This window comes from Bemisia tabaci, chromosome 2 (genome assembly GCF_918797505.1).
Source record: "Bemisia tabaci chromosome 2, PGI_BMITA_v3".
NCBI lineage: Eukaryota > Metazoa > Arthropoda > Insecta > Hemiptera > Aleyrodidae > Bemisia > Bemisia tabaci.
This window is the reverse complement of record NC_092794.1, coordinates 10,761,492-10,785,623: the sequence shown is the minus strand read 5'-3', so window position 1 is coordinate 10,785,623 and position 24,132 is coordinate 10,761,492. Positions and strand designations below refer to the sequence as shown.

The 24,132-nt window shown below is 41.6% G+C and overlaps 1 protein-coding gene across 2 annotated transcripts in view; it reads left to right on the top strand.

The window, feature by feature from the left end:
- Positions 1–24,132, top strand: part of LOC109037271 (dopaminechrome tautomerase) — a 71,106-nt gene that overhangs the window by 35,291 nt on the left and 11,683 nt on the right. For both annotated transcript variants that reach the window (XM_072296673.1, XM_072296674.1), the window contains exon 2: positions 14,808–15,098. In XM_072296673.1, coding sequence (XP_072152774.1) covers positions 14,817–15,098 — 282 coding nt within the window. In that variant the 5' untranslated portion in view covers positions 14,808–14,816. The remainder of the gene's footprint in view (positions 1–14,807; positions 15,099–24,132) is intronic.

Below are 24,132 nucleotides of genomic sequence, written 5' to 3'. Positions count from 1 at the left end.
TAGGCGCTATGTGTTTCACGCCGCCCGCTGCTGACCGCAGCGACCGCACTATCTTTGACGCAATGCGTGAAGTATTCATGCAGTCTTGTAGGCGCTAATATGTGTTACATGCCGACCGCCGCACCGCGCCGCGCCGTGGGTTTCTCCTGTTCATCTCAAGTTCTCGTCATCATTGCTCTCTGCGCCGCGTCGTTCTAGGCCAAATTCCATGTTCGGTTTCTCCCTTAGTCTTAACTCGACTAATTAAAGGTGCTGTCTATTGTATCTTAGGAAGACGACAAAATTAGAGATATACTCTCGGGAAATGAGAGATTTTGTCACCTTTTTTCGTTTGTTACTAAGCGCTCAGCCGATAGGCAGCGCTTTTTGATTTCGACTTGCCTCTAGAGTACTAGTATACTAGTGCTAATTCGTTTAAATGGCGCACCAGCTCATCGATGTGTAGGCTTTTTTTTGGGGGGGGGGGGGTCCATTTTTAAAATAAATAAAGCTGTGAAAACCGTATTTTACGCTATTATCGTAATGCGCAGGTAGTTTCGATCGTTTGTCTATAAGAAAATTCCTTAGCGGTAGAGTAATTCTTATCGATATTGATCGTTGAACTCAAATGAAGCCTAAAAAAAACGCGCCTGATGAGCTCAACGGTGACTATCATTTTCGGGAAACGAAAAAACGCGTTTACGGTTTCCCTGGTAACCTATGTTTGCTATCAGCTGATGTTTTATTTCCATTACCCAGCCAAGTCGACGGAGTTTATACTTCCTTTCTTCACTAAATACATTTACTAACACCTGAGCGCTTTTCTATTACGACAGTATTAGAACTTTCCCGCTTGTTTTTTCTCTGAATCCGATTTTTCTTTATAGCTATATTTAAAAAAATTGCAAAATATGCCGCCCCTTTTTGCCGCCATTGGCCGCGGCCCATGTGGCCATCCCCTAAATCCGGCCCTGCGCCTCTTAGTTCTGTACTTGGACTCGCGAAGTGAACATGATCTGCACAGTTTGTGATATTCCCAACTCCCTGTAGATGCATGAGCGAGACTGTCGCTGTTACCCACTGATCAACGTGAAAGAAAGTGATGCAACAACGTGAAAACAAAATTGGGTCAAGTAAAAAAGTGAAACACAAAATAGAGCTTCTGAAGGAGCAGAACATCCTCCTCGAACTCAAAAAACAATTGTTTCACCTCAAATATAGGAATATATGAAATTAAATCGGTAATAACTGTAGCTCCTCAGAAAGATATCTGACCTATACGCGAAGGAATTTTTTGCAAAGTATTCCCTTTGATATTTACTCGTTCGTCGGGAACATTCTCTGAAAATTTCGACTAAAAATGTCGAGCTGTTTTTTTCTGAAAAAACAAAATATCAAACACCGCACTACAGTTCTTGAAATTCGTGGTTTGGTGGTTTCGTCGTGAATATTCTTTTCCGGTGGGAAAATTGTCTAATTTTTCTCGCCGGCTACCATTTTGGAGAGCAAAATGAAAGCTACCTCAGGGCGGTAAAAAATCAAATCTGGCCGTGAAATTTCAGACTCACAGTCACAGTTCACGTGGTCGAGGCGGGAGTTGGGCCGAAACTTAAGAAGCACGAAGTCAGTCCAAGGCCGTGGCCGCCTCGCCGCGCCCTCCGTCTGCGATTAACCATCTTATTAACTGGCGAGTTATAATCATATAGTAATCGGAGCATGTGCAGGAAAATAGAAAAAAAAGAGACGAAGATAGGGAATAAGTAGATGAAATAGGGGGAAAAGATAAGGTAGAATAGGAGGGGCTGATATAGAAGAGGAAGAAGCAGGAATAGAAAAAGTAAAGGAAGAGAAATAAAAAGAAAGAAACGTGGGTGATGATGATGATGATGATGATGATGATGATGGAGGAGGAGGATGAGGAGGAGGAGGAGGAGGAGGAGTAGGATGAGGAGGAGTAGGAGGAGGATTAAGAGGGAGAAGAATAGGAGGAGGAGGAGGAACAGAAGGAGGAACAGGAGGAGGAATAGAGGGAGGAAAGGAGGAGGAATAGGAGGAGGAACAGGAGGAGGAACAGGAGGAGGAACAGGAGGAGGAATAGGAGGAGGAACAGAAGGAGGAATAGGAGGAGGAGGAGGAGGAGGAGGAAGCAGGGGAAGAAGAAGTAGGGGAAAAAGAGGAGGATGAGGTGGAAGAGGGGAGGAGAGGGGAGATTAGAAAAAGAAGAGGACGAAGATGAGGGAGAAGATGATGAAGGAGGAGGAAAAGAGAAGAGGATAAAGAGGATGATGAAGAAAATTATGAAGAAGAAGAAGAAGAAGAAGAAGAAGGAAATGATAGGGAAGATTAAGAAGATGAGGGATGTGAAGAGGAAGAAAAATTTGAGAAGGTGGCTGATGAAGAAGATGAGGCAAAAGATAAAGAGTGGAAGAGGAGGAAGAAGAAAAATAAGAAAATGTAGCTGTACAAGAAGAGGAAGGAGAAGAAGAAGATCAAGATGAAAATGAGGATTATGATTATTAAGAAAATTACGCAGCACTAAAGGAAGATAGAGAGAGTCAACCCTTTTCCTTGCACCCCTGCAGTCCTACCGCTTCTGTATTGCACTGAAACATTAAAGCGGCCCCAGTGCGGCACCCTGGACTCGGATTTTTCGGGGGGCGGCGGCCCGGCCCCCGGCCAAAAACTGGGAGGAGGAAAGCAGGCCCGCCAGGTCCACGGCCATGACCGCCATCGGCGATTCCTCATCTGGATCCCGTAGCGGACCGGCGCGGCAATTATTAACAGCGTCGTAATCGGAGAACGTGCTGAAAAACGGTGTCCGCCGTGACGCAATGCTCCCACGCCGCGCTGCACCGCGACGCCGCCGCCGACGACAAAGGTGATTTTCACCGGTTAGCGGCTCGGGTTTCAGCCGCCAGGTTGTCGGGTCGCCCGAAACACCGCCCGATTTCCCCTCGGTTTCGATGAGAGAGTGCTCCGATTCGGCAACGCTGCTCGGCGTCGTAGCTCACTGGCCGTGACAGGTTCGCGCGTCCGTTTGAAGTTTGCGGTCGAGCGCGAGTGCTCGATTAATCTCACTGACGCGCCCCTCCCGGGCCCCCCGCCCGCGCCCCCTGCCCCTGCCGCTCTGATATTCGGCAAAGTGGACAGCGCCGTTTCATCAAAAGCTCCGCGTTAAAGGCCGCAGGTGTCATGGTAACGAAAGCAGCGAAAAGGACACTGGAAAAAAAAACACATTGGATCTAGAGTCCAGACTCTTAAAAACATCGACAGGAAAAAGTACTCTTGATTCAATCAGAATCTAGCTTAAATCAAGGACCAAGCCTCTTAATTTAAGCGGATTTCGTTTTGATTCAAGCAAAAATCCGAATGAATCAAGAGTATTTTTTCTTGTCAATGTTTTCAAGAGTCTGGACTCTAGATCCAATGTGTTTTTTTTTCCAGTGGAGGAAAAGAGATGGAAGGAGGGAGACAAAGAAGAAACAGAAGAAGAATATTTTCCCGAATTCAAAAAAAATATGCTCTTGCAAGGGGTAGAAAACTGCGTGTTTCTTGGAAAATTCGATTTTCAAAAGAAAGAAAAAAAAGAAGAAACAAAAAAAGGTGGGTGATGGGAAATAACTGTGTACGACCAGTTTTGGCCTCAGCAGGTTTCAGTTTCGTGTCCTCTCAGACACGCGGTTTTTTTAGGGAGGGGGGGGGGGAAGGATGACTTACCCATAGTGGTGTCAAAAATGAGTTGGCTCAAACCCCAATCCATCGGAGTCTGAAACCCGTCCTACAGCGAGGCAAGAGAGAGCGCGAGAAAATAGAGATGGAGTAGATGAGTTTATGAACCTGGGATACATCTTTCGTGCAAAGCTGCAAGAATAGCAGACCCCGTCTTTTCAGGGGGGTCCACAGGCGGATTATATCGTTTGACCGAAAAAACTAGTAATGTTCTGCTCTTATATACTTATTTCCTATGTAATATATTTATTTCCCATGTATTTTGAGCTCCTAAATTTGAATTTGACCTGGATTTCCATTTTTCATACACCAATGTTCCGGAAAGTTGAATTTTCCTCAGAAAAGCCCAGTTTGTGATAAAAATGTCAATTTTTCCGGAAAATTGTTGGGCAAGGAATAAACGCTGAGGCCATTTCTAGACTTAGCGCTACAAGTTACACAAGACTCCACCAGCATATCTCAAGCGTATTTAAAAAAAAAAATTTCGATTTTTATGCAAAGTAAACATGGATAATCACGTGATATTCATCAAATCCTACAATAATTCGTCCTAGGATTCAGATTTCTGCATTTACTTGTTTTAAATTTTTTTCAGCGCACATATATTAATTTGATGACGATGGTCGGAATGTTTCAAACACAGTTATTATTCAAAGGTACAAAATTGCATTGTGTTTAAATGTTACTGTTAAAATCCCTGACAAGGTCCTAATTCATCTCGTCAGGCATGTTTGACATTGCCCTCATAATCGTTTATATTATACGCAAGCTGCGAAGGGGGATTTCATGCATCGCAGGACTTCATGAATGAGGTCTTTACCAATCCAGAGAGCCTCACCGGACGCTTCAATTTTTCAGTCTCGGGGACAGTTTAATTACTGGTTTCATCAAGGTTTATCCTTATCGAAAAATGGGTTGGCCCTGAGACTCGGAACGAGAATTTAGCCTCACATCCCCCAAACGACGGAAGTTCACTGAGATTTTTACCGAGACTACGGATGTTCATTGTTTCTGGTTCACCACTGAATTTCAAGAAAATTTAACAAAATTTGTTGTTCCGCAGTTTTTAAACTTTGAATTCCGGGTTTGGTTCGACACAGGTGTAAAAAGTCGTGTTCGTGTAAAATCGTGAGGACTAGTGAAAAAATTAATTTCGTTTCTGCAAGAATGATTAGGAAATTGCAAGCATCACACCTATAGTGTTGAGTCACCAATACTAATACAGTTCATATTTATATTTGAAAATGAACCACCTCCTTAATAACAAACGTAAAAAACTGTAAAGAAACGTATTGGACGCCAATACTCAATTAGATACGACTTATTTCATAAGGTTTTCCTGGAGACTTAAACGAAGAAGTAGAAAAGTAAACTATATTTACTTCTACGTGCAGAAACTTCGTTCGAAAATTCTTCTCTCCCTAAAAAAACGTAAATATAAGTACACGCTCAATTGTGAATATTACAGAAATGCCTACATAGGGTGCGAGTTAAATGAATGAAGCGAAAAATAATTATTATTGGTAACGTTTCTTTTATATTGAAAAAAAATGAGGGGTTTGCTGGTGTTAGCAATTAATTCCACGTTCACAAAGGAACAATTACATAAAGACAGGCTGATCAATGCTGTGCGCGGCATCTCAAAAGCCGTTTCTGGTTGTTTAGCGAAGACTTTTTTTATGTAGAGTTCTTTAATAGGTTGAGGATACGCCATTTAAGTGTACATGGATATAATGATGGCCCTGAGCTATTCATTTATGACGATCGATAAAAACCTAAAAGGAGAGATAAGTCAATTGACTCTAATGATCTAAGGCCTCTAAACAATGTCCCATACAATAACCGCACCCATCGTTGTACGCGCAGAAAATGGAGCAGTTTAATCGTTTCCAGTTTTTAAGCTTCGATTTCAGAGGAAACTTTTGCGAATATTAGTTATTCTCTAGAGTATGGGCGATTGAATTCAGCAGAAATAGATAAAAACAAACTAACAGTAAGTATTGTTTAATTTCAAATGGTCTATGATTCGCCCGGCGAGATATGTAATTGCATATTCTGGTTCTGTATGCTTAGAAGTCTAATTGTTATCGATCATCATCCACAAATATTCATATGTTATAACCAATGACCAAAAACCAATCATTGCCGGTATTAAAAACAGAGCTAAGAATATCAGAAAAACATTATAAAAAATACTGCGAAATCAGCTCTTTAAGCACTCGCAGATGAAGCATAAAAAATTTGCGTACAACTTCTCCATTTGCCCTTTGCACACGTTGTAAGTTTTAAGTTGAAAGCGGGGGTCGTAAGTGCATCACTCATCGATGATCGTGAAATTTGCGGGGGCCGCGCAAATTTCACGATCATCGATGAGGGTTTTAGCAACACATTTCACGATCATCGATGAGTGATGCACTTACGGCCCCCACTTTCAACTTAAATCTTACAACGTGTGCAAAAGGCAAAAAACGTGATTCAAGCAGTGATATTTTTCCATTTATCACCAAGAAAATCATTTTAATTGAATCAAGCAGGTTCAAGCGGTTTTATTCTCGATTCAAGAGAATATCTGAATCTTGAAGGGCAAATTAGTGCTTTTTTCCAGAGCACCTTATCTCGTGCCTCATTTTTAGCATTATACTGCCTACTAATTTTAAAAAATGCCCGATCTGATCGTTGACCTTGGAAAAATGCATTGTTAGATTTCGAGTGGAGCCACTCGGTCTTGTTCGAGTGGACAATGCGCAATGCAACGTAGGTGCCCGAAGAGGTCAGTGCTGCCTTGCTCGTTGATCCAGGTCCAAGAGCAAGAGCATACTTCGTCGCTCCTTGGTCTCATTTTCAACGTGAACCCTGTTTTACATAGTAATCCATGCTTTCTGGGGCGCATGTGCAAATCGAGGTACGTCCTTACGTCAGAAAGACGACGATTTCTCGGTCATTGGCGGCGGTAGCGCGCACCGCGCCGCACAGTGGATCGAGTCAATCAGAAAGGTCGGACATGCAATTTTTGACTAAAACTGCAAATTTTGATGTTTATTTCGTCCTATTTAAAATTCCAAAGGGTGCTTTCAGAAGAAAATTTCACGAGGAAACCAATGAAAACACTTCTAGAACCTCCAAGTTTTGTATAAACGGAGTTATAAGCATCGAAAGTTTCCAGATTGTGTCCGACCTTTCCTGTTGACTCGATCCACAGTGCGCCGTTCGGGGGCTCCGGGGCGATCTCTAGGGAAATTGAAGCAAATCGAAGAGCTAGACGGTTATCGTGGGTAATCGAAGCGATTGGCGCATCGTGAACCGTAAGAGCCGTGCCCCGACCGTGGGGTCTTTTCACTTTTACGCACAGCAAGTCCACCGCACATACCGCGCCGCGCAGGGCTGCCAACTTTCCTGCTCCTCTGCTTTTTCTCAACAATCTCATCTCCGATTCCGCCTCGATTATATTCATCGAGAGGGTACCAGTGGTGTGGCTTGCTTTGCGATTAATCGATTGATTAGAGTCCCTTATACCAGAGTAAGACAATCACTTTGGTTGGGCTGAAAGTGGCCTAAAAAAAATCCAATGGATTGGTCTCGCTCATGGAGGCGAAACGAGTGACCAAGATGGCGGTACCTCGATGGAACAAGAATAATGAAAATATCCTATTGTGGTTTACAGGTAAATTGTTATTTCCATCGGTCCAAATGTAGATTAGAAATTATTCACAAACCATCTCATTTCTTCTTAATTGATCAATTGTGATGTGATTCTTGTGTGACAGACATCGCAGGATTCCTGATCTTATCCTAATATCGTTCTTTGGGTGCATCGTTTCGGCCTCCATGGCCAGCAAGTCCGGCTGCCAGTCAGTGGAATCGAGTTGTCTTACTTGCGATATAGGACTCGATTGATCTGCATTTAAACCTATGGAGAAGGATCGATAAACAGGCTGTTCGCAACGGGCACTTTTATAATCGATTCCTTACCATTGCTTCAAATCGGGAAATATCGATAGTCGATCATTCACGCCTCGCCTCTGGAGAGTGTCATCGCTGTGTTTCGTGAAGATCCTTAGGGGCCGAGAGCATGATGACGACTCTGCGGGCCGATTATTGAAATTGATAGACAAAGCTATGGACAAAGATGACAAAAGGTATATGGAAGGAACCTATTGGTGGAAGTTGGTAGTTGCAATGGACAAAGGCAGTAGGCAATAGACTAACTAACGGCAACCCACGAGGAACCCGACAGTTAGTCCATCATTGTCTCCCTTAGTCTATAAGAATCATACATTTCGACCAATAGGATCGCTCCATACCCCCTATGTCCTCTTTGTCGATAGTTTTGTCTATCAATTTTAATAGTCAGCCCGCTGGATGAGATACGGACGCTTGCTGTTGCTGATCCTTGTCTGTCTGCACTTGTTGCCAACCTTCTCATGAATGGGGTCTTTGGGGGGGGGGGGGGGGTGGCAAAGGGAAAGTTTGTAAAACCTGTCCTCTCCGGATTGTCGGGGAGGGGTGTGTTGGATGTTGGATTCGCTCCCTTGTGGGAGAGAGATCATGAAATTGGAAGTAAGAAGTATAGGAAAGAAGAAAAAAATTTCGCCTTCGTTTTTTTCAAAGTTGCACGGCAAGAAAGTGTGCTCAGCTTGAGTGGGGTGTGGTGCAGTCCTCTTCTTCCCTAATTTTGAAAAGTTTGGGGGTAGTCGTTGAGGTACCCACGCCCACGGCCGGAGGGGAACCGAGGGCTGATTATTGAGATTCATAGACAAATCCATAGGCAAAGAAGACAAAAGGGATATGAAGAGATCCTATTGGATGAAGTTGGTGGTTCCTATAGACTAACGGAAAAAATGATGGACTAAGTATGTGGTCTCTCGTGTGTTGTGGATAGTTAGTCTATTACCTACCTCCTTTGTCCAGTGAAATACCTCTCTTCCACCGATAGGATCCCTCCACATCCCTCTTGTCTTCTTTGTCTATAGCTTTGTCTATCAATTTCAATAATCAGCCCGCAGGGTAAGGAAATAATCCACGTCCCCATGTCCTCTTTCCTCTTCCTCAAGTCCTTTATCAATCGCCTGGCCCAGTCTCACTGGCAAAAAAAACACATTGGATCTAGAGTCCAGACTCTTAAAAACATCTACAAGAAAAAATACTCTTGATTCAATCGAATTTTGCTTAAATCAAGAACTAAGCCTCTTAATTTAAGCGGATTTCGTTTTGATTCAAGCAAAAATCCGATTGAATTAAGAGTATTTTTTCTTGTCAATGTTTTCAAGAGTCTGGACTCTAGACCCAATGTGTTTTTTTTTTCCAGTGGCTGATTTGCTATATTAGCTCATCTCACCATTAATGAGATAAAATTGGGTATTACCATAAAACCGAAAACATGACGTCATTTACAATTTTTTTTTTTGAAATGCAGTTTCTTGCCTATTAATCACCACACAGAATTATAGTGTGTGCTCGGACACTTTTGAAAGTGATAATTTTTATTTATTTCTCTCCTTCTAATTTCGCGTAGGCGACTAAAGACGACATTCTAGGTGACATGCACAACTGACCCATTCTAAAAAGGGAAAATTAATGGTAAGCTTGGCAACTGTCAATAATTCACGAATGATCAACGATTTAACGAAAGGGCAAGTTGTTCCAATCATCGATTCTGCGCCAATTTTCGGCACTAGGATTTCTCTCTCGAAGCTCCGCGTTATGATGCAACTAGTCTCTGGATTACTATTTATCCGACTTCGAGTATGATATGCAACGTTTTTGGTAAACATGCGAGAACATCGATCGAGGACGGTGATAGTAGGTTGGTGCTAAATTAAACACGAATTTGGTTGAGCCTGCTCACTTAATTCACTGAGTAAAGTATACATGAGACCAAAACTTCAGGTCCTTTAATCATAGTGCAGTGCTACATATCTACTGAACTATTCGGTTCATGTAACCGTGATTCGGGTTCTGGTAGCCGTGTTTTCGAGCTCATGTAACTAAACTTTAAAACAAAATTGAAAGGAGGAGAGTTCGGTCGCATGAACCAAACCGTAGAGACAGTGCAGTCACATGGATCGAGGGTGCAAATTCAAGAATCGAAAGTATGGATACATGAACCGAAAACATGGTTACATATAGTAGTGAGGGCTAATGGAAAAAATTGCACCACGGTCCATGTGACTGAACTTCATTTCCCACGGATTTTAATTACCTTCGTGCTCCGACTACGTGCTTGACTTTTAAGCAAAAATCCTGAATTTGGTCGGTAGAGCTTGATAAAAGGCGAAATCGGGAGAAAAATTAAAAGCATAAGAATAAGAAGTCTCTTGCATGGATCCAGAGTACAGACACTCAAAAAATTTACACGAAAAAATACTCTTGATTCAGTCATTTTTTTCCCAGTGTACATCACTCGGGTAAAAATAAATGTTTGTGACAAACGCTAGATCTCATCGTCAAGAATCATAATATCGCTACAGTTATTCCAATATCAGAGAGTAGAGTGCAATTTCATGGTTGCACGGTTAAATTTCATTCGGTGACTTTAACGAACGGGTAGAAATGTTCACTGGAAAAAAAGTCGCTTGGATCTAGAGTCCAGACTCTTAATAACCTCGACAAAAAAAAATACTCTTGATTCATCGGATTTTTGCTTAGATTGAGAACCAAACCTCTTAACTTAAGCGAATTTCCTTTTGATTCAAGCAAAAATCCAATTGGATCATGCGCATTTTTTTGTCGAATTTTTAGAGAGTCTCGACTCCAAAACCAAGATACTTTTTTCCAGCGAGTGATTCCGATTGTGTAAATAATGTGTGTAAATAATTTTCCCCATAAAATTCTGAAGAGAACTTAGATAAAACAGAGTACTTTAGCCTATGTCGAATGCCCCTTCTCCTGACAGCAGCACATCCAAAGCGCAAAGCCCAAAGCCCCTGGTAAGTTATGTGAGGACAAAAACCGCATGTGGCGAATGGCCTTTCGCATATTTGCGACTCATTTGTCTTTTATAGATTTTAACGAGCCAATACATCATAAAATTAACAATGGAATGACGCAAATAACTTCGAGCCGACGTCGTAGGAAGAGGCCGCTCTCGGTCTAATTGCTCCCGGATCCTGGAATCCTGGAGCGATGGATGGCCGCCATTAAACGACGAAAGACACCATAAAAATATTCATATGAGCCTCGGTAATAATATGCTACAGTCCCTTTGCTGTCTCATAGGGAAACGAAGGAATTCTTATTTTGCTCAGCGCACTGTTTAGTTGTCACAGCGAGGGAAGATGACAGAAAATTACTTCCGAATAGCGAACTCAGGATACATGTTCACCTCAGTGTTGTCAGACCTATAATACGCATCCGGAACGTGAGAAATAATGCATTTAGGCTGATTATTAAAATTGATGGACAAATCGATTGACAAAGAAGACAAACAGAAACTGGTTGGTACATTGACCATCTCACTTTTTTTTACCAATTATTGGTAATTTTACCAAGACAGACTGGTAAACTTACCTAAAAACCGGTATTTTTACTGTTTTTTTCAGGTGAGAATACCACTTTTATTGGTAATCAATTCCCAGTAACTTTGCCATTTTATCTCGGTAATTCTACCACAGTCGATAAAAAATATTGGCGTTTTTACCAAGGTCCAGTAAAATTACCGAGATAGTTCAATAATTTTACCGAGATTTCTAGGTAAAATTACCAATTCCATAAATGGTAATTTTACCAAGAAAAAACTGGGATCAAATAGAACCCTGAATTCTTGGTAATTATACCCTTTTCTCAGTGAATACACCGAGATTTTTTTTTCAGTGTGAGTGTGCAAAATTCAACGTCCCCTTCAATTTAGCAACATGCGCGTCTCATCCTCATCGCGTGACATAACAGAACACCGCGCGACATCCCGCGAAATGACACGTTAATCGCCGTCGCCATTATCCTGTGCTCTCGCAGGGTCAAGGGTAGCACAGAGCGCGTGGTTTCATCCGCGCACAGCACCTTCCGTTCCTTCGTTCTCGCTGGGTTTTTCGGATCCAATCGCCTTTTGTCGGGGAAGTTTTTTTTTCGGGATAAGTGTCCGGCGTTTCCTGCGCTCTGCGTTCGTCCGCCGAGATAATTGCAGCGTTTACACTGTAATTTCGAGATTTACGCAGATCCGTTTCGTTTTCGACTCCTAACCGCCTCGAGGTCATTTCGTCGCCCTTAAGATAGTATCTCAATATCAACGTGAGCCCTGTTCTCCGCTCAGCTCTATGCTCTCTGGGGCTCATGCGGAGATACAGATACGCCCTTACGGGCAGCGCTCAGGGAAAAGGAACCGAGTGACATCAGCCGTTGTCAAATTTCGACAACTGATTCACCCTCTGCTTTTTTATGGAGATCTGGATGTTATGTTGGAGGAAGACGAAACATCCCATCCCACCTATAATAGTTACCCGACCTATGTCGTCAATTCTTCCGTTCACGATAACTATCGTTAGATTTACGCTAGCCAATTCAAATTTTGTAATTTTATCCATTTTGGTCTTACAAAGAACTGTATTGATTTTTGGTTAAATCGTACTTACCGTTTACTTATAAACGGTAATTAACGTAAGTGCCCTACTTACGCTGTTTTCCACTAATCTGTTTTTATGAAAGTTCCATTCCTTGGTTTTCTTGGTAACCTTTGTTTGCTATCAGCTGATGTTTTATTTCATTTTTTTTTTTTTTTTTTTTTTAATAAATCATTGCTAGGTTAGTTCTAATTTTTTTACCAGCATTTCTTCTACCTCCTCCCCCCCCAGCTCATTTTTTCTAGCTCCATCACCCTCTCCCTTCAACTCATTTTTCTATCGATTTTATCATTTTTTTAATGGCATATCTTGCTCCCCTACTACCATTTTTTCGGGCTTATAGAGATTTTAGTGGCCTCTAGACCCGTGACTCCAGTCACGGGCATTTCGCTAGTCACAAATAACCGGGATCTTGTTGGCGTTTAAGGTGATTTGTCACGGTTTCTGGAGTGGTCGAACTGGAGTGCGATGTATCGCATTGATTGAGTAAAAAATCTCGGCAGATTTGGAATTTTTAGCCGAATAACAGGGCGATTGCCCCTACGCATGAGCTTAAAATGATCATTCTAAAGAAAAAAATTGGCAGGGAAATGAAAGCAGGATCTGTTTCGAAAATAACCTCTTATCCGATACACAAATCGATAGCTGTATCGAATGCGCGGTTTTTTGCGCTCACGCGCAGGGAATTTTGTCCTTTCTTTGGTTAAAAATTCAAAATTTGCCTAGATTTTTTACTTAATTGATGTTTGATATCGCACGCCAGTTCGACCACGCCAGAAACAGTGACGAATCACCTTAAACGATAAACAATATATTTAGGTAGGCTGCTACGCTGTTCATAAATGAAGAAAAAAGCGAGGTTCTCCGCAAGCGTATAGCCCATTACAATACTGACCACAACATGCATACTCCTGCTATCGCATCGATGGTTTACAAGAAAATGATTCGCACTTCACAGTATGTGCGGACTCTTTTAACAACCTGGATGTATTCATATAAACAGTTTCTATTTATACACTGCGGACTTATCTCTCAAAATTTGGCATGGAATTGCAATATTTGAAATTACTCTATCCGATTATCTTACAATGCTATATAAAAGGCATCACACTTCCTTCAATCGCAATATGATGGTGTCTACCTGAGGAGAAGAGCTGATGATGAAGAGGAAGAAAATATGTAAAGCTCTGGAACTATTTTAGTCATATGGGCTGAATTTTGACACATCCAGAACGAATTAAACCTCTAAGAGTTTCTATTACTTTAATAGAAACTGAACTTAAATTTAACATTTATTGAAGAGAAAATTAAGAGCTGAGAGTCCCCATGGAAACCAGGCGAATAAATTTTCTAGTAATCAGCTTTGTTTAAGCTAAAAATTATTATTCGTTTATACTTAATTAATTTATCCTTACTCATTCCCTTCATGCACAAACAATGAGTTGTGTTTTATCTGGTTCTGTAAATCCATAAAATTAATCAATTTTTTTTACCTGTAGTCATTATTTTCCTGACCCACGAGCTACTTCCTTTGTATCAAGGTACGACTAAGAAATGTTCGGAGTGCATTTGACCGGTCATTATTGACCTACCGTGCAAAATTGAAACCGTGTCAATTACCGCAAACAAGGAGGGAGAGGGGCGAAGAGGGGGGGCGTCAAAAAAGAATGTAACCTTTAATTAAAATTTCGTCGGGAGATGGTCTCTTTTTTACGCGGGTCCCTGCACCGGAGCACGGAGAGGCCGTTTTCGCTCAGACGAGATTTCTTAACCGATGTTGTAATGACCCAAAATCAATTCGAAGTGTAATTAACCCGCGGCGATGGCGATGGTCATTTCTTCTTCCTCTCGACGAAGGGCCCTCCCCCCCCCCCCCCCCCTGCCACGCACATCTCGCGAGCGACGGTGGGCTCGAGCTCAGGTTTGGACGCCACGCAAACGGAAGAGTGATGCAATTGACGCATCGATGGGAACCAACTTATCTCCGTTGCTGCCGGAACGCTCCAATGACGTTCGATTTTGACCCTCCCTCTATCCCGTCACTTATCTGTAACTCTGGTTTAAATCCTCCGACTATCTTGTTTCGAAAACTGCTGCCTCTGAAAAAAATAAAAATTTCGTTTAATTCCAGAAAGTTGTCCCATACCATGAGGAGAACACTCACAAAACTTCACATCAGAATGTAGCCCAGTTTCCTATTCAAAGGAGACAACATGAGGGCGGAAACCAGGCAATGTCGGATATAGCTGGGCTGATTAGTTAAATTCGTCCGTCTATAATCATAAATTTAGCATTTTCATTTTTTTTTCTTTTTTTTTTCTAAATGTAACTTGATTTCCCTTTAATTAATAGGTCAGTTGCGCTGGTCGTAGAATCGTGTTTGTGATGCTTGATTCTTGTGGGTTAGCTTGAAGAATGAGATCAGTTCAAACAGAGACCAGCATCACCGACCCATTCATTCCATTTACAGTACAGGTAATATGCCATGCCTTAAAGCTTGCTTAGAGAGAGAGAGGTTTAATAAGGTGTTTTTTTTTTTTTTTTCAGGGCGTGAAAATGTGGTTACAAGCAGTTTTCGGGGTGGTGTGTCTGGTGACGTGCGGTTCCGGGCAGCTAGACCTGATCAACCAATGGAACCTGATGACGTTCAACGTGCCGTACAACTACCCGCGCAACGACAAGTACACGCCGGAGAACACGATGGTGACCGGCGTGGAGGTCGGCTGGGACCGCATCTTCTTCGCTCTGCCTCGCTTCCGCCCCGGGAACCCGGCCTCCTTCGGCTTCATCCCCCGGCACAGACCCGGTCTCGCCTTCAACAAATCCCCGCCCATAGAGGTAAGAAAAACCATGGCCTTCCAAGTTGGCCTAGTGGTCAGCGCGCCTGCCTCTAGGTCAATAGGTTCCGACTTTGAATCCCGGTGGTGGCGACCAACTCTCACGGAACTAAGGGGTGGATCTCCAAGAACAGATTCCACTCGGCCTTCATCCCTGAAAATTTGAAAAGCCCGGAGCATGGATGATTGGATGTTCCTATTGCCCTGATGTCTGCGGACGATAAATCTATTCTACAGATAGCTGTAGGTTCCTTACGGAGCAAAAGCCAGGAAGCCAGCAAAAAAAATAACAAAAAAAAAAAAACAATAACAACAACAAAAAACAAACCTGACCCACCCACAATCCTTTTTTTTTGTCAAAAGTATTTTATTGATTTAAAAGATGCACAAAGGAAAACAACTGAGTATAAAAGCTAATCTAGTAACTTAAGATAAAACATAATCCATTATCCGCGCTGGCCAGCCTCAGAGTCTGGCTGGCCTTCTTCTTCTCTTCTTGATTTTATGGCTTCATTCTCATATACCAAAAATGGAGGAAAACCAGAACAATTGAGAGGACTGAAGAAAAGGGAGAAAGAGGTTCAAAGAGGAAAACTAGGAGAGAGAAAAGGAAGGAAGGAAGATACAGAGCAAAAAAAGAGCGGGAAGCGAATAAGGGAGAAAAACCAAGTACAAAGAAGAAAAACGGGAAACATGGGGAATAGTAGTATAGTAGAATGAGTTTATTTTTAAGAGGTGCTTTACTATCGGAGGCCATTTACACCTCTAAAAAAATTAATATAGAAATATAAATGAAGTGAAAAAAAGGAACAAATTTGAGAGGAGAAAAACGAGGTTGAAGGGGAAAAAGGGAAAACGGAGGAAGTAGGAGAGAAGGGAATGGGATGGAATAGTCTGAAGGTGGTATAAAAAAGGACTTTTGGGTCCGAGGGTCGGGGAAAGACAAAAATGTAATGTCCTCTACTATGCATCAAAATATATTGATATACCCTGACGTTAGATTTTCTGCGTTTATTTTCGATAGCGTGTACCTTAACACGGGTTTGAATTCACACGAGAATATACATACTCGCAATTTGTAATACTGTCATAAGTATTCATTAAAACAAGAGTAGTTTAAAATTGTATGCTCTAACAAATATGTATTAATAACATAGAGGGGAAAACTTGGCATTGTAATGACTCAACATGGGACATGTGCGATTGTGCATGTGCACACGCGTCGTTAACATTAGGTGCAGTGAGCACTCGGTTTACAATTCCGGGTATTCCCATCATACGGCGGGTTTTCCCGGGGAGTCTGTGATTACTCAGTGCAAGTCCAGATATCATTACCTGTTATCAGCTCTCTGACTTCTTGAGAGTATTTCTTGTCCGAGTCATTTTTAGAGATCCACTGCACCGAGCATGTATAACCATGTTTTCTCACATACCGGAAAGAAGTGATTTTCGAATAAGGCTGCTGCCGGCGAACTGCGGACTGGCCTGTCAAAAGTCGAAAGATTACGCCAACCCGGTCGTTAATTTTAAAAGCAATCCATACGCGAATCGACGAATCTCCCTTACTATAACGGACTTCTGACCAGCATTTTTCGAGATTTTTAACGAAACTTAAAAGTATCAAAACCATTTACAAGTTGCATAAATAAATTTTCAACTAATTTTTTTTAGTTTTCTTAAAAGTTTTTAATACAAATTTCCGAGACTTTTAAATTTTGCTCATATTTTCAGTATCTTGAATATACTCGTTGCATATCAAACAGTTGGAGGCGTTTCCGCTGTGCGAAGATTAGACCGAGCTGACTGTGACGCCTTCATACGACTATTCGTGTTCCGCGGATGTGCGTGTTGCGTGTTCGAAATTGAAGGCGCTCCCGCTTTGCGGAGACTGAACTGAGTTGATTGTAGCGCCTTGATACAACTATTCGTGTTCCGCGGATGTGCGTGTTGCATGTTCGAAATTGAAGGCACTTTCGCTTTTCTCACTGCTTCAGAGATGCACAGAACTCGTCAGTTGCAGCAATTGAGGAACCTCGAAAAAATCGTATAATCCTTTCAATATACAAAAAAAGTGCCGCTCTACGATTGGTCCCCGAATTTCAGGCTTTAGTAGATTTTCTGATGACCAACTTTTGAAATAATTTCTGTATCAGATTTGATGGATGTTTCTGCCGATTATTATCCTTTTTCTGTTTCTTTCATCCATATCAATCTCTCTCGATAGAACGGAAATCTATAAATCAGTTTTATTCATTTGAATACCGGGTCTGTAAGAGAAACTCGTAAATTTTTGTTAAAAACTCCTGAAATAAATGGAAACAATTAATTATAAACTATTTGGCGTTTAGTTTGAGCTGCAATCCATTCGCTTACTTAGACTTGCAACGGTTTCGTTCACTCAGACACCGGATTTGTAAGAAAAACTCGTAGATTTAATTAAAAACTCTTGATATTTATTGGGAAAAAATTAATTATTTAACCTTGATTCACGTAACTTATAATTTTTTTTTATAAAATTGCACTATTTTTGTTTAAATAATTTTAAGTTTCGTTAAGAACGTCGAGAAATATTCGTCAGAAATCGGCCAAAGGGGGACATTCGTCGGTTAGTATATGGACTGCAGTTAAAATTATAGTTCGGTCCGCTGGCGTAATTTTCAGGCTTTAGACCGGCCTGTTCGCGAGCTGGCTGCCTAACGGATGGTTTCGGCCGATAATTGAAACTGACAGACGAAGATATAGGCAAAGAAGACGAAAGAGATTTGGAGGGATCCAATTGGAGGGAGTGGGTGGTTGCAATGGACAAAGGAGGAAAGGAATAGACTAACTAACGGCAACCCACGAGAGACCCTTTAGTTAGTCCATAATTTACCCAATTAGACTATACTATAGGAACCACCCATTTCAACCAATGGGATCCCTCCATACTCCCTATGTCTCCTTTGTCTATAGCTTTGTCTATCAATCCCAATAATCGGGCCGCAGTCCACGGACTTGGCAGTGGAGATGGCCAGCCCGTGGACGGGGCAAAAATTTTGCTCAGCCCATGAACTCGCAATTTTGCGAACGGGGCGTAACATTAGCAAGTGTCTTTTTTCAAAACTATCAGTAAAGATGTGACCGTTTTGCTCTGTGTTTTACCTGAATATTTTGACGAGATAACAGTTGCTGAGGTGTTTAGGTTCTCCCCGTCTATTAGTCCGTTTTTGGGGTCAAAAGAGCCGGTCATCCGAGGTGCCGCTTAAATACACGACTTGAATCTTATCAAAAGGCGATTGGCAAATATCATATCACTTACAGCCTCACTCTCTCGCCTCTTTGCGGTAGCCTCACTCATAGTGTTGTTTAGCAGGTAAAGAATGGGGGCATGCTTCTTCTCGGTTGCCTTAACATTGCGGAAAGTTGGGGGATTGGGTTTCAAAATCGTGCGCGGCGGGCAATCAATGTTTTAAGCTCATGCACGCGCGCTCACTGGTGCGTTTATGATCGGTTACGTATGGGTTTACTTTATGGAACTAGGGGAGCACTGCGGTGAGCGCATGGGTGGAGCGAAATAAGTGTGGTGGAGATATTTTAGAAATAAATCAATAGCCAAGTCTCTCCGACAGTAGCTTTGAAATGAACTAACAATAAGATTCGCCGGTGCCAGACTCGAGCAAATATGGACCGCGTTAAGCAGAAAGGAACCAAGCCACATCAGTTATTGCCAAATTCCACTGGGCAATTCAATTTTCTACGAGGGAACGTTTGTGCGGATTCCTTTGAAAAGTTTATGGAATTCGCTTTGCACTATGGAGAAAAATCATTGTTTGCACAAAAATCCGCCCAACCGTTTTCATATGAAGAATTAAATTCTGCGATTAAATTTGGCAATAGCTGATGTGGCTTGGTTCCTTTCTGCTTAACGCAGTCCATATTAAATCTTCGTGCTTTTTCCTCTCACATACGTATCGGTATCGGATCAGGTCCCCACTCAATGTTTTATTTATTTTTCGTGTTTTTTGCACCTGAAAATGACCTGGTAACAGCTCGAAACGTCCTGCCTTTTATTGTTTTTAAATGTTTTAGCCCTGTTTTAAATCCTTCCCTATTTGTTCGTATATTTTGGCTATGTTTTCTTGTGCTTTATCCATATTGATGGTTAAAGTACGACAACACTTATCTCCATTGCGGTATTTCCACGTTAATTTCAAGCTCGAGCTGCTCTCGCCATGTTCAAAAAATCTTTCCGCCGTCTTAAAATTTTCTGAACCTATTTTGCGGCCCTTCTTCTAATCTCCTTTTGGACGCAACCCACCGTGCCAAATGTAGTCGAAGAAATCCTGCAATTCCGGCGAGAAATAAAATTACGATCCAGCAACCTCAAACAAGGCAATTTTAATTTTTCTAGGAACTGCGTCCTTTCAACTAAAGAATTTCATCCGCCATGACTTCACTTTGTTTTGCCTTTGAGAATTTTTGGCCCATGCTCGTAGAGCCCTCTCCTATGCAAGCTCTTATAATAGAGCCTCAATTTTAAGTTTTTTCCGCACTGAGATTTATTTTCGCGTGACGGTCGCGTTATCTAAGGCTACTTGGACCGCGTTTAGCAGAAAAGAACCAAGCAACATTAGCTATTGCCACAATTAACTGAGCAATTTATTTTTCACAAGAGAACGTTTGTGAAAATTTCTTTGAAAATTTTAGCGAGTTTGCTTCCCACTATCTTCACTGAACTATGCACAAAAATTCGAACAACCGTTTTCGTGTAAAAAATTTCCCAATTAAATTTGGCAACAGCTGATGTGGCTTGGCTCTTTCTGTTTAACGCGGTCCATCTATGATTTTCCAATGCAGACTTGGCAACATCTTGATACACTTCAGACTAAAGACACGAATCGCGAACTTGGTCCAACTCGAGCGTTTAGCCCGCGTGACAACTCTCTTACAGTCAACCACAGTCATTGGAAATAGCTTGGTCTATGAGTTATAATACCGGGACACTGGACCGAAGCCAGCAACAATGAAAATATCTCTCCTGGACAATCGCGCTTGCTCACTGCTCGATCGAAAGCAACTAATTGCAATTTTAAGGGCCGTGGTGCCATGCAGACAAAACTAATGAAGAGGATTGGTCATTTTTTTTTTAAAGCGAGAGGTCGTTTCAATGTTGGATTTTGCAAGTATTTGACAAGTACTATTTTCTCAAAAAAACTGGACAGTTCGACGTGGACATTGGTTGTTTCATGACACGAAATTCCAGGTCGAAATGTTCGGTATGTGAGAAAAAAATGTGTGAGAAAAATTCAGAAAAATCTGCAAAATTGATCTCTAAATTATCCGACGTATAAAGTTTTCCTTGCTTTCGGGATATTTTCGATGAAAAAAGAACCCCGTGCTATTTTCCATAAGGGCCCCAGAAAGTGGGCACCAGACGGATTAGCCGGAGGAGACGACTCGTAAAAGTAGGGGGTGTCACTCACCCCGCAATTCAAATTCGGCTTTTGTGTTCTCTTTGATTTAACCGAATTATTTTGGAGAGGAGAGGGGTTTGTTTGTCGTAAAGTTTCTAACTTTTTCATACAGAAAAGTCATCTTGCCTCAAAATTTTACATTCATGACATTGACCCTCGGACGAATGGGCGTATCGTTGGGTGCAATCGATCATGAACTTAAGCATTTGACTTTGTACATCAGTGGCGTGGCGTGAACAATCGATTATCGATATTTCCCCATTTGAAGCTGTAGTAAAGAATCGATCATTAAGGTGTTCTTTACGAACACCCTGTCTATCGATTCTTTTCCATAGGTTTAAATGGCAGATCAATCGATACATCGCAAAGCACGCCACGCCACTGTTGTACATCCAAGCAATGAGTTTGTTAAGGAGCAAGTGCTACAAGAGCATTTCGCCGAATAACTCCGGTAAGTATGAAAGCGCATAAGGTCCCGCTCATAAAACAATGGGAACAGTACCAAATCCTCGGAAACAAAACGATTCCCCACCGAGACGCGGGGTCCCTGTACCAGTGAGGTGACCCAAATTTGCGTGGATGAGAGGAGAGGCGCGAGGGTCGGCCGCACAGTGGATCGAGTCAATTAGAGAGGTCGAAAATTAAATTTTATACTAAAACTGCAAATTTTGAAGTTTATTCCGTCACATTTTAAACTGAAGGGCTGCTATCAGCAGACAATTTCACGAGGAAACCATTGGAGCCACCTTTAGAACCTAGAAATTTTGTATAAACGGAGTTATAAGCATTTATGCTTTGTCTCCACGAGCCGTTTCACGAGATTTGTCCCAGGGAAAAATCTCACTTACAAATATTGAGTTAATCAATATTTTTCTCAGTACCAAGTATATGGTACTTGTACCCCTAGGACCCACTGAGAGAAGAAGAAGAAGTGAAAACGAATTGTGCGATATTTTATTCATTACTACATTGATAATGTTTGTTTAGTTAAAATAATGTGTCTAATTGTCAATTAAGTGCATTTATTATTATAATACCGATTAAATAATCGACTTTAACTACTTTATCTTCCCGCGCAAACTAGTCGCAGGACTGTATGAGCCCCGTTCCGTGGAGACGGTAACTGGGAAAAATCCCAGAAGTTTCATTCCTGCGATTCGAACTTGGGACAAATCCTATGAAAACGTCCCGTGGAGACAAGGCCTAAAAGTTTCCAAATTTCGTCCGACCTCTCCTATTGACGCGATCCACTGGGGGCCGTGGCTCAGAACTCAGAAGCTGGTCGGGCACTTCGGCGGAGTTACACAACGTAAAAGCCGTAATGATCGGCTTCGAAACCGGGGCTCCCCTGCTCTCCGCTATTAATTGGCGTCTGATTGTGGGATGCAGGCCGGACCTTGGTAACGAATTTTCGACCTAGAGCGATCGATCGAGACTGCGTGCTACTAGTCTTGAATTCCGACTCGATTAATTGCTGTTCGCTCCGGCTCTGACGGCAAGTCCGACTTCAGCGGTGACGTGAAAACATAGTATGGATCGGCGCAGCACTATTAATTGAATGGGCACCACTTAAAGAAAAAATCTGTACAAACATGCACTTTACATGTTGGCAAATTCCTGCCGGTTAACCACGCGTGTGACATGAAAATTAATCTAATTTGTGGCATTTTTGGAACTTTAGGACGTTTTTCCTCGAAAATTAGTCAACGAAGAAATAAGTTATCGGGGTAACTCGGTATTTTTGCACGTTCTCTCCAAAAATGTACATAACACTGAAAAAAAAGTATGGTAACATCCACTATAAGTCTACTTGATTTTTTACACGGTGATACCATTTACTGTAAATAACCAGAATTATGGTAGTATTCACCAGAATTCTGTTGATACCTACCATAGTATAGTAAATACTACCATACAGTCCAGTATTTATTACCATACTGGTTTCACAGTGCACGAGTTTGGTAAAATCTGCGATATTTTTTTTCAGTGAAGTTTTAGGTTAAATTAAGATTAACGAGCGTAATATTGAAAGAACCTAAAGTTGGCAAAAAATGGCAACAATGGACCGTAATTCAATATACGTCATTTTAATGGCCAGGTTTGAAAAGTTCGCAACAAATTCCTCGGGAATCACCCCGAGTTAAACTGAAAACAGTCTAAAAATACCACGAAAACTCTTGTTTTTCAATGCAAGATGGTGGGTTTGAGGCGATGCTGCATCTTCGTGAGAGTTTCGTCGTTTGGTAAAATATTTTGCATAGAATCTACCGAGGACTAGTACTTTGGAAACATGAAAAATCCAGGTGGGACCAACAAAGGCCCTTAACACAACTCCTACTTCCGTACTTTTGACGATAGACGGTCTATATTGAACGAAAATAATTGACTCTAGCCAGTTATCGAATCCCTCCGGTGAGTAGATTGCCGTTAGTATTGATTGACCTGAACCATGGTTTTAATCAGGCATATGTAATCTTGGCATGGTAAAAAGATACCCTGAAAAGGTACCGCGAACATCTGTAAATGCATGTAAAAATAAAATGATATTATTTGCATAGCACAGAGTTTAGCGAAAATTAAAATGCGTTACCTTGCTCGGTTGGGTAGTGTGCCCGAATTAACAAAACTCGGACTATATATACCATCTGCCACTCAACTACACTTGCAATCGTATTGTTCAACTTTAACGACTACCCGTGAAAATAGCCAATGCCACGTTCCCATTCAATTGTAACATTCTTTTTCCGAGATGATGGAAGTACCAAAAACGAAAGAAGAATGAAGTTGAAGTTTTCGGAATATCCTCCCGCCAGAACTTGGCGGTCGCTATCTCATATCGCCGCCAGCATGAATTGACGTTTTAATTGCACACTTACGTTTATGGCGAAACGAAGCGTAAACTTCATTGTCTAACAATGACGTTAGATCAACTAGATTTCACGTGAAATGGAAAACAGTAATTTCACGCACAGACACGTGTTGTTGAGGTATGTGGTTGCCCCGTTTGAAGAGAATAATTACGGTGCTGTTGTACTTATGAACTCGTAAATAGTATTCACTTCTCAGCAAAATCAACGGGAAAAGAAGAAGAAGAACAAGGAGGAGGAGAAGAAGAAGATGTAATCGGTGTTATTGGATGGGAATATCGATGAACAAAGTCGGTGCATATGGGTATATTTCTATTACTGCGACTAAATACCTCCGACTATGTTTTGTTTTTCAACTTAAAACTAAGAAAGATATATCCTTGAAATTTATTGTCTGTAAATATTCTTGTACAAACGGGAAAATATTCAAAAAAAAGTTTCAAGAAAAACACTCGGCTAGTCTCCTTTTAAAAAAATATGAGAAAAGCAGAGATGTGCCTTGTCGCAATCGGATTCACGGAGAAAAAAACTTCGTGCATTGGACCCGAAGTTGAGGTCATATGGGTCTCTGAAGTTTTCTGATCACGCATCCGAAAACTTGAGGTCGAGCTGCCGAAGTGCGGGTCAGACATCGAAGCACTTCGGTAGGTACCGGAGTACTTCAGATGTGTGACCCGAACCCTTCGGTATATATCGAAGTCCCTCAGATGTCTGA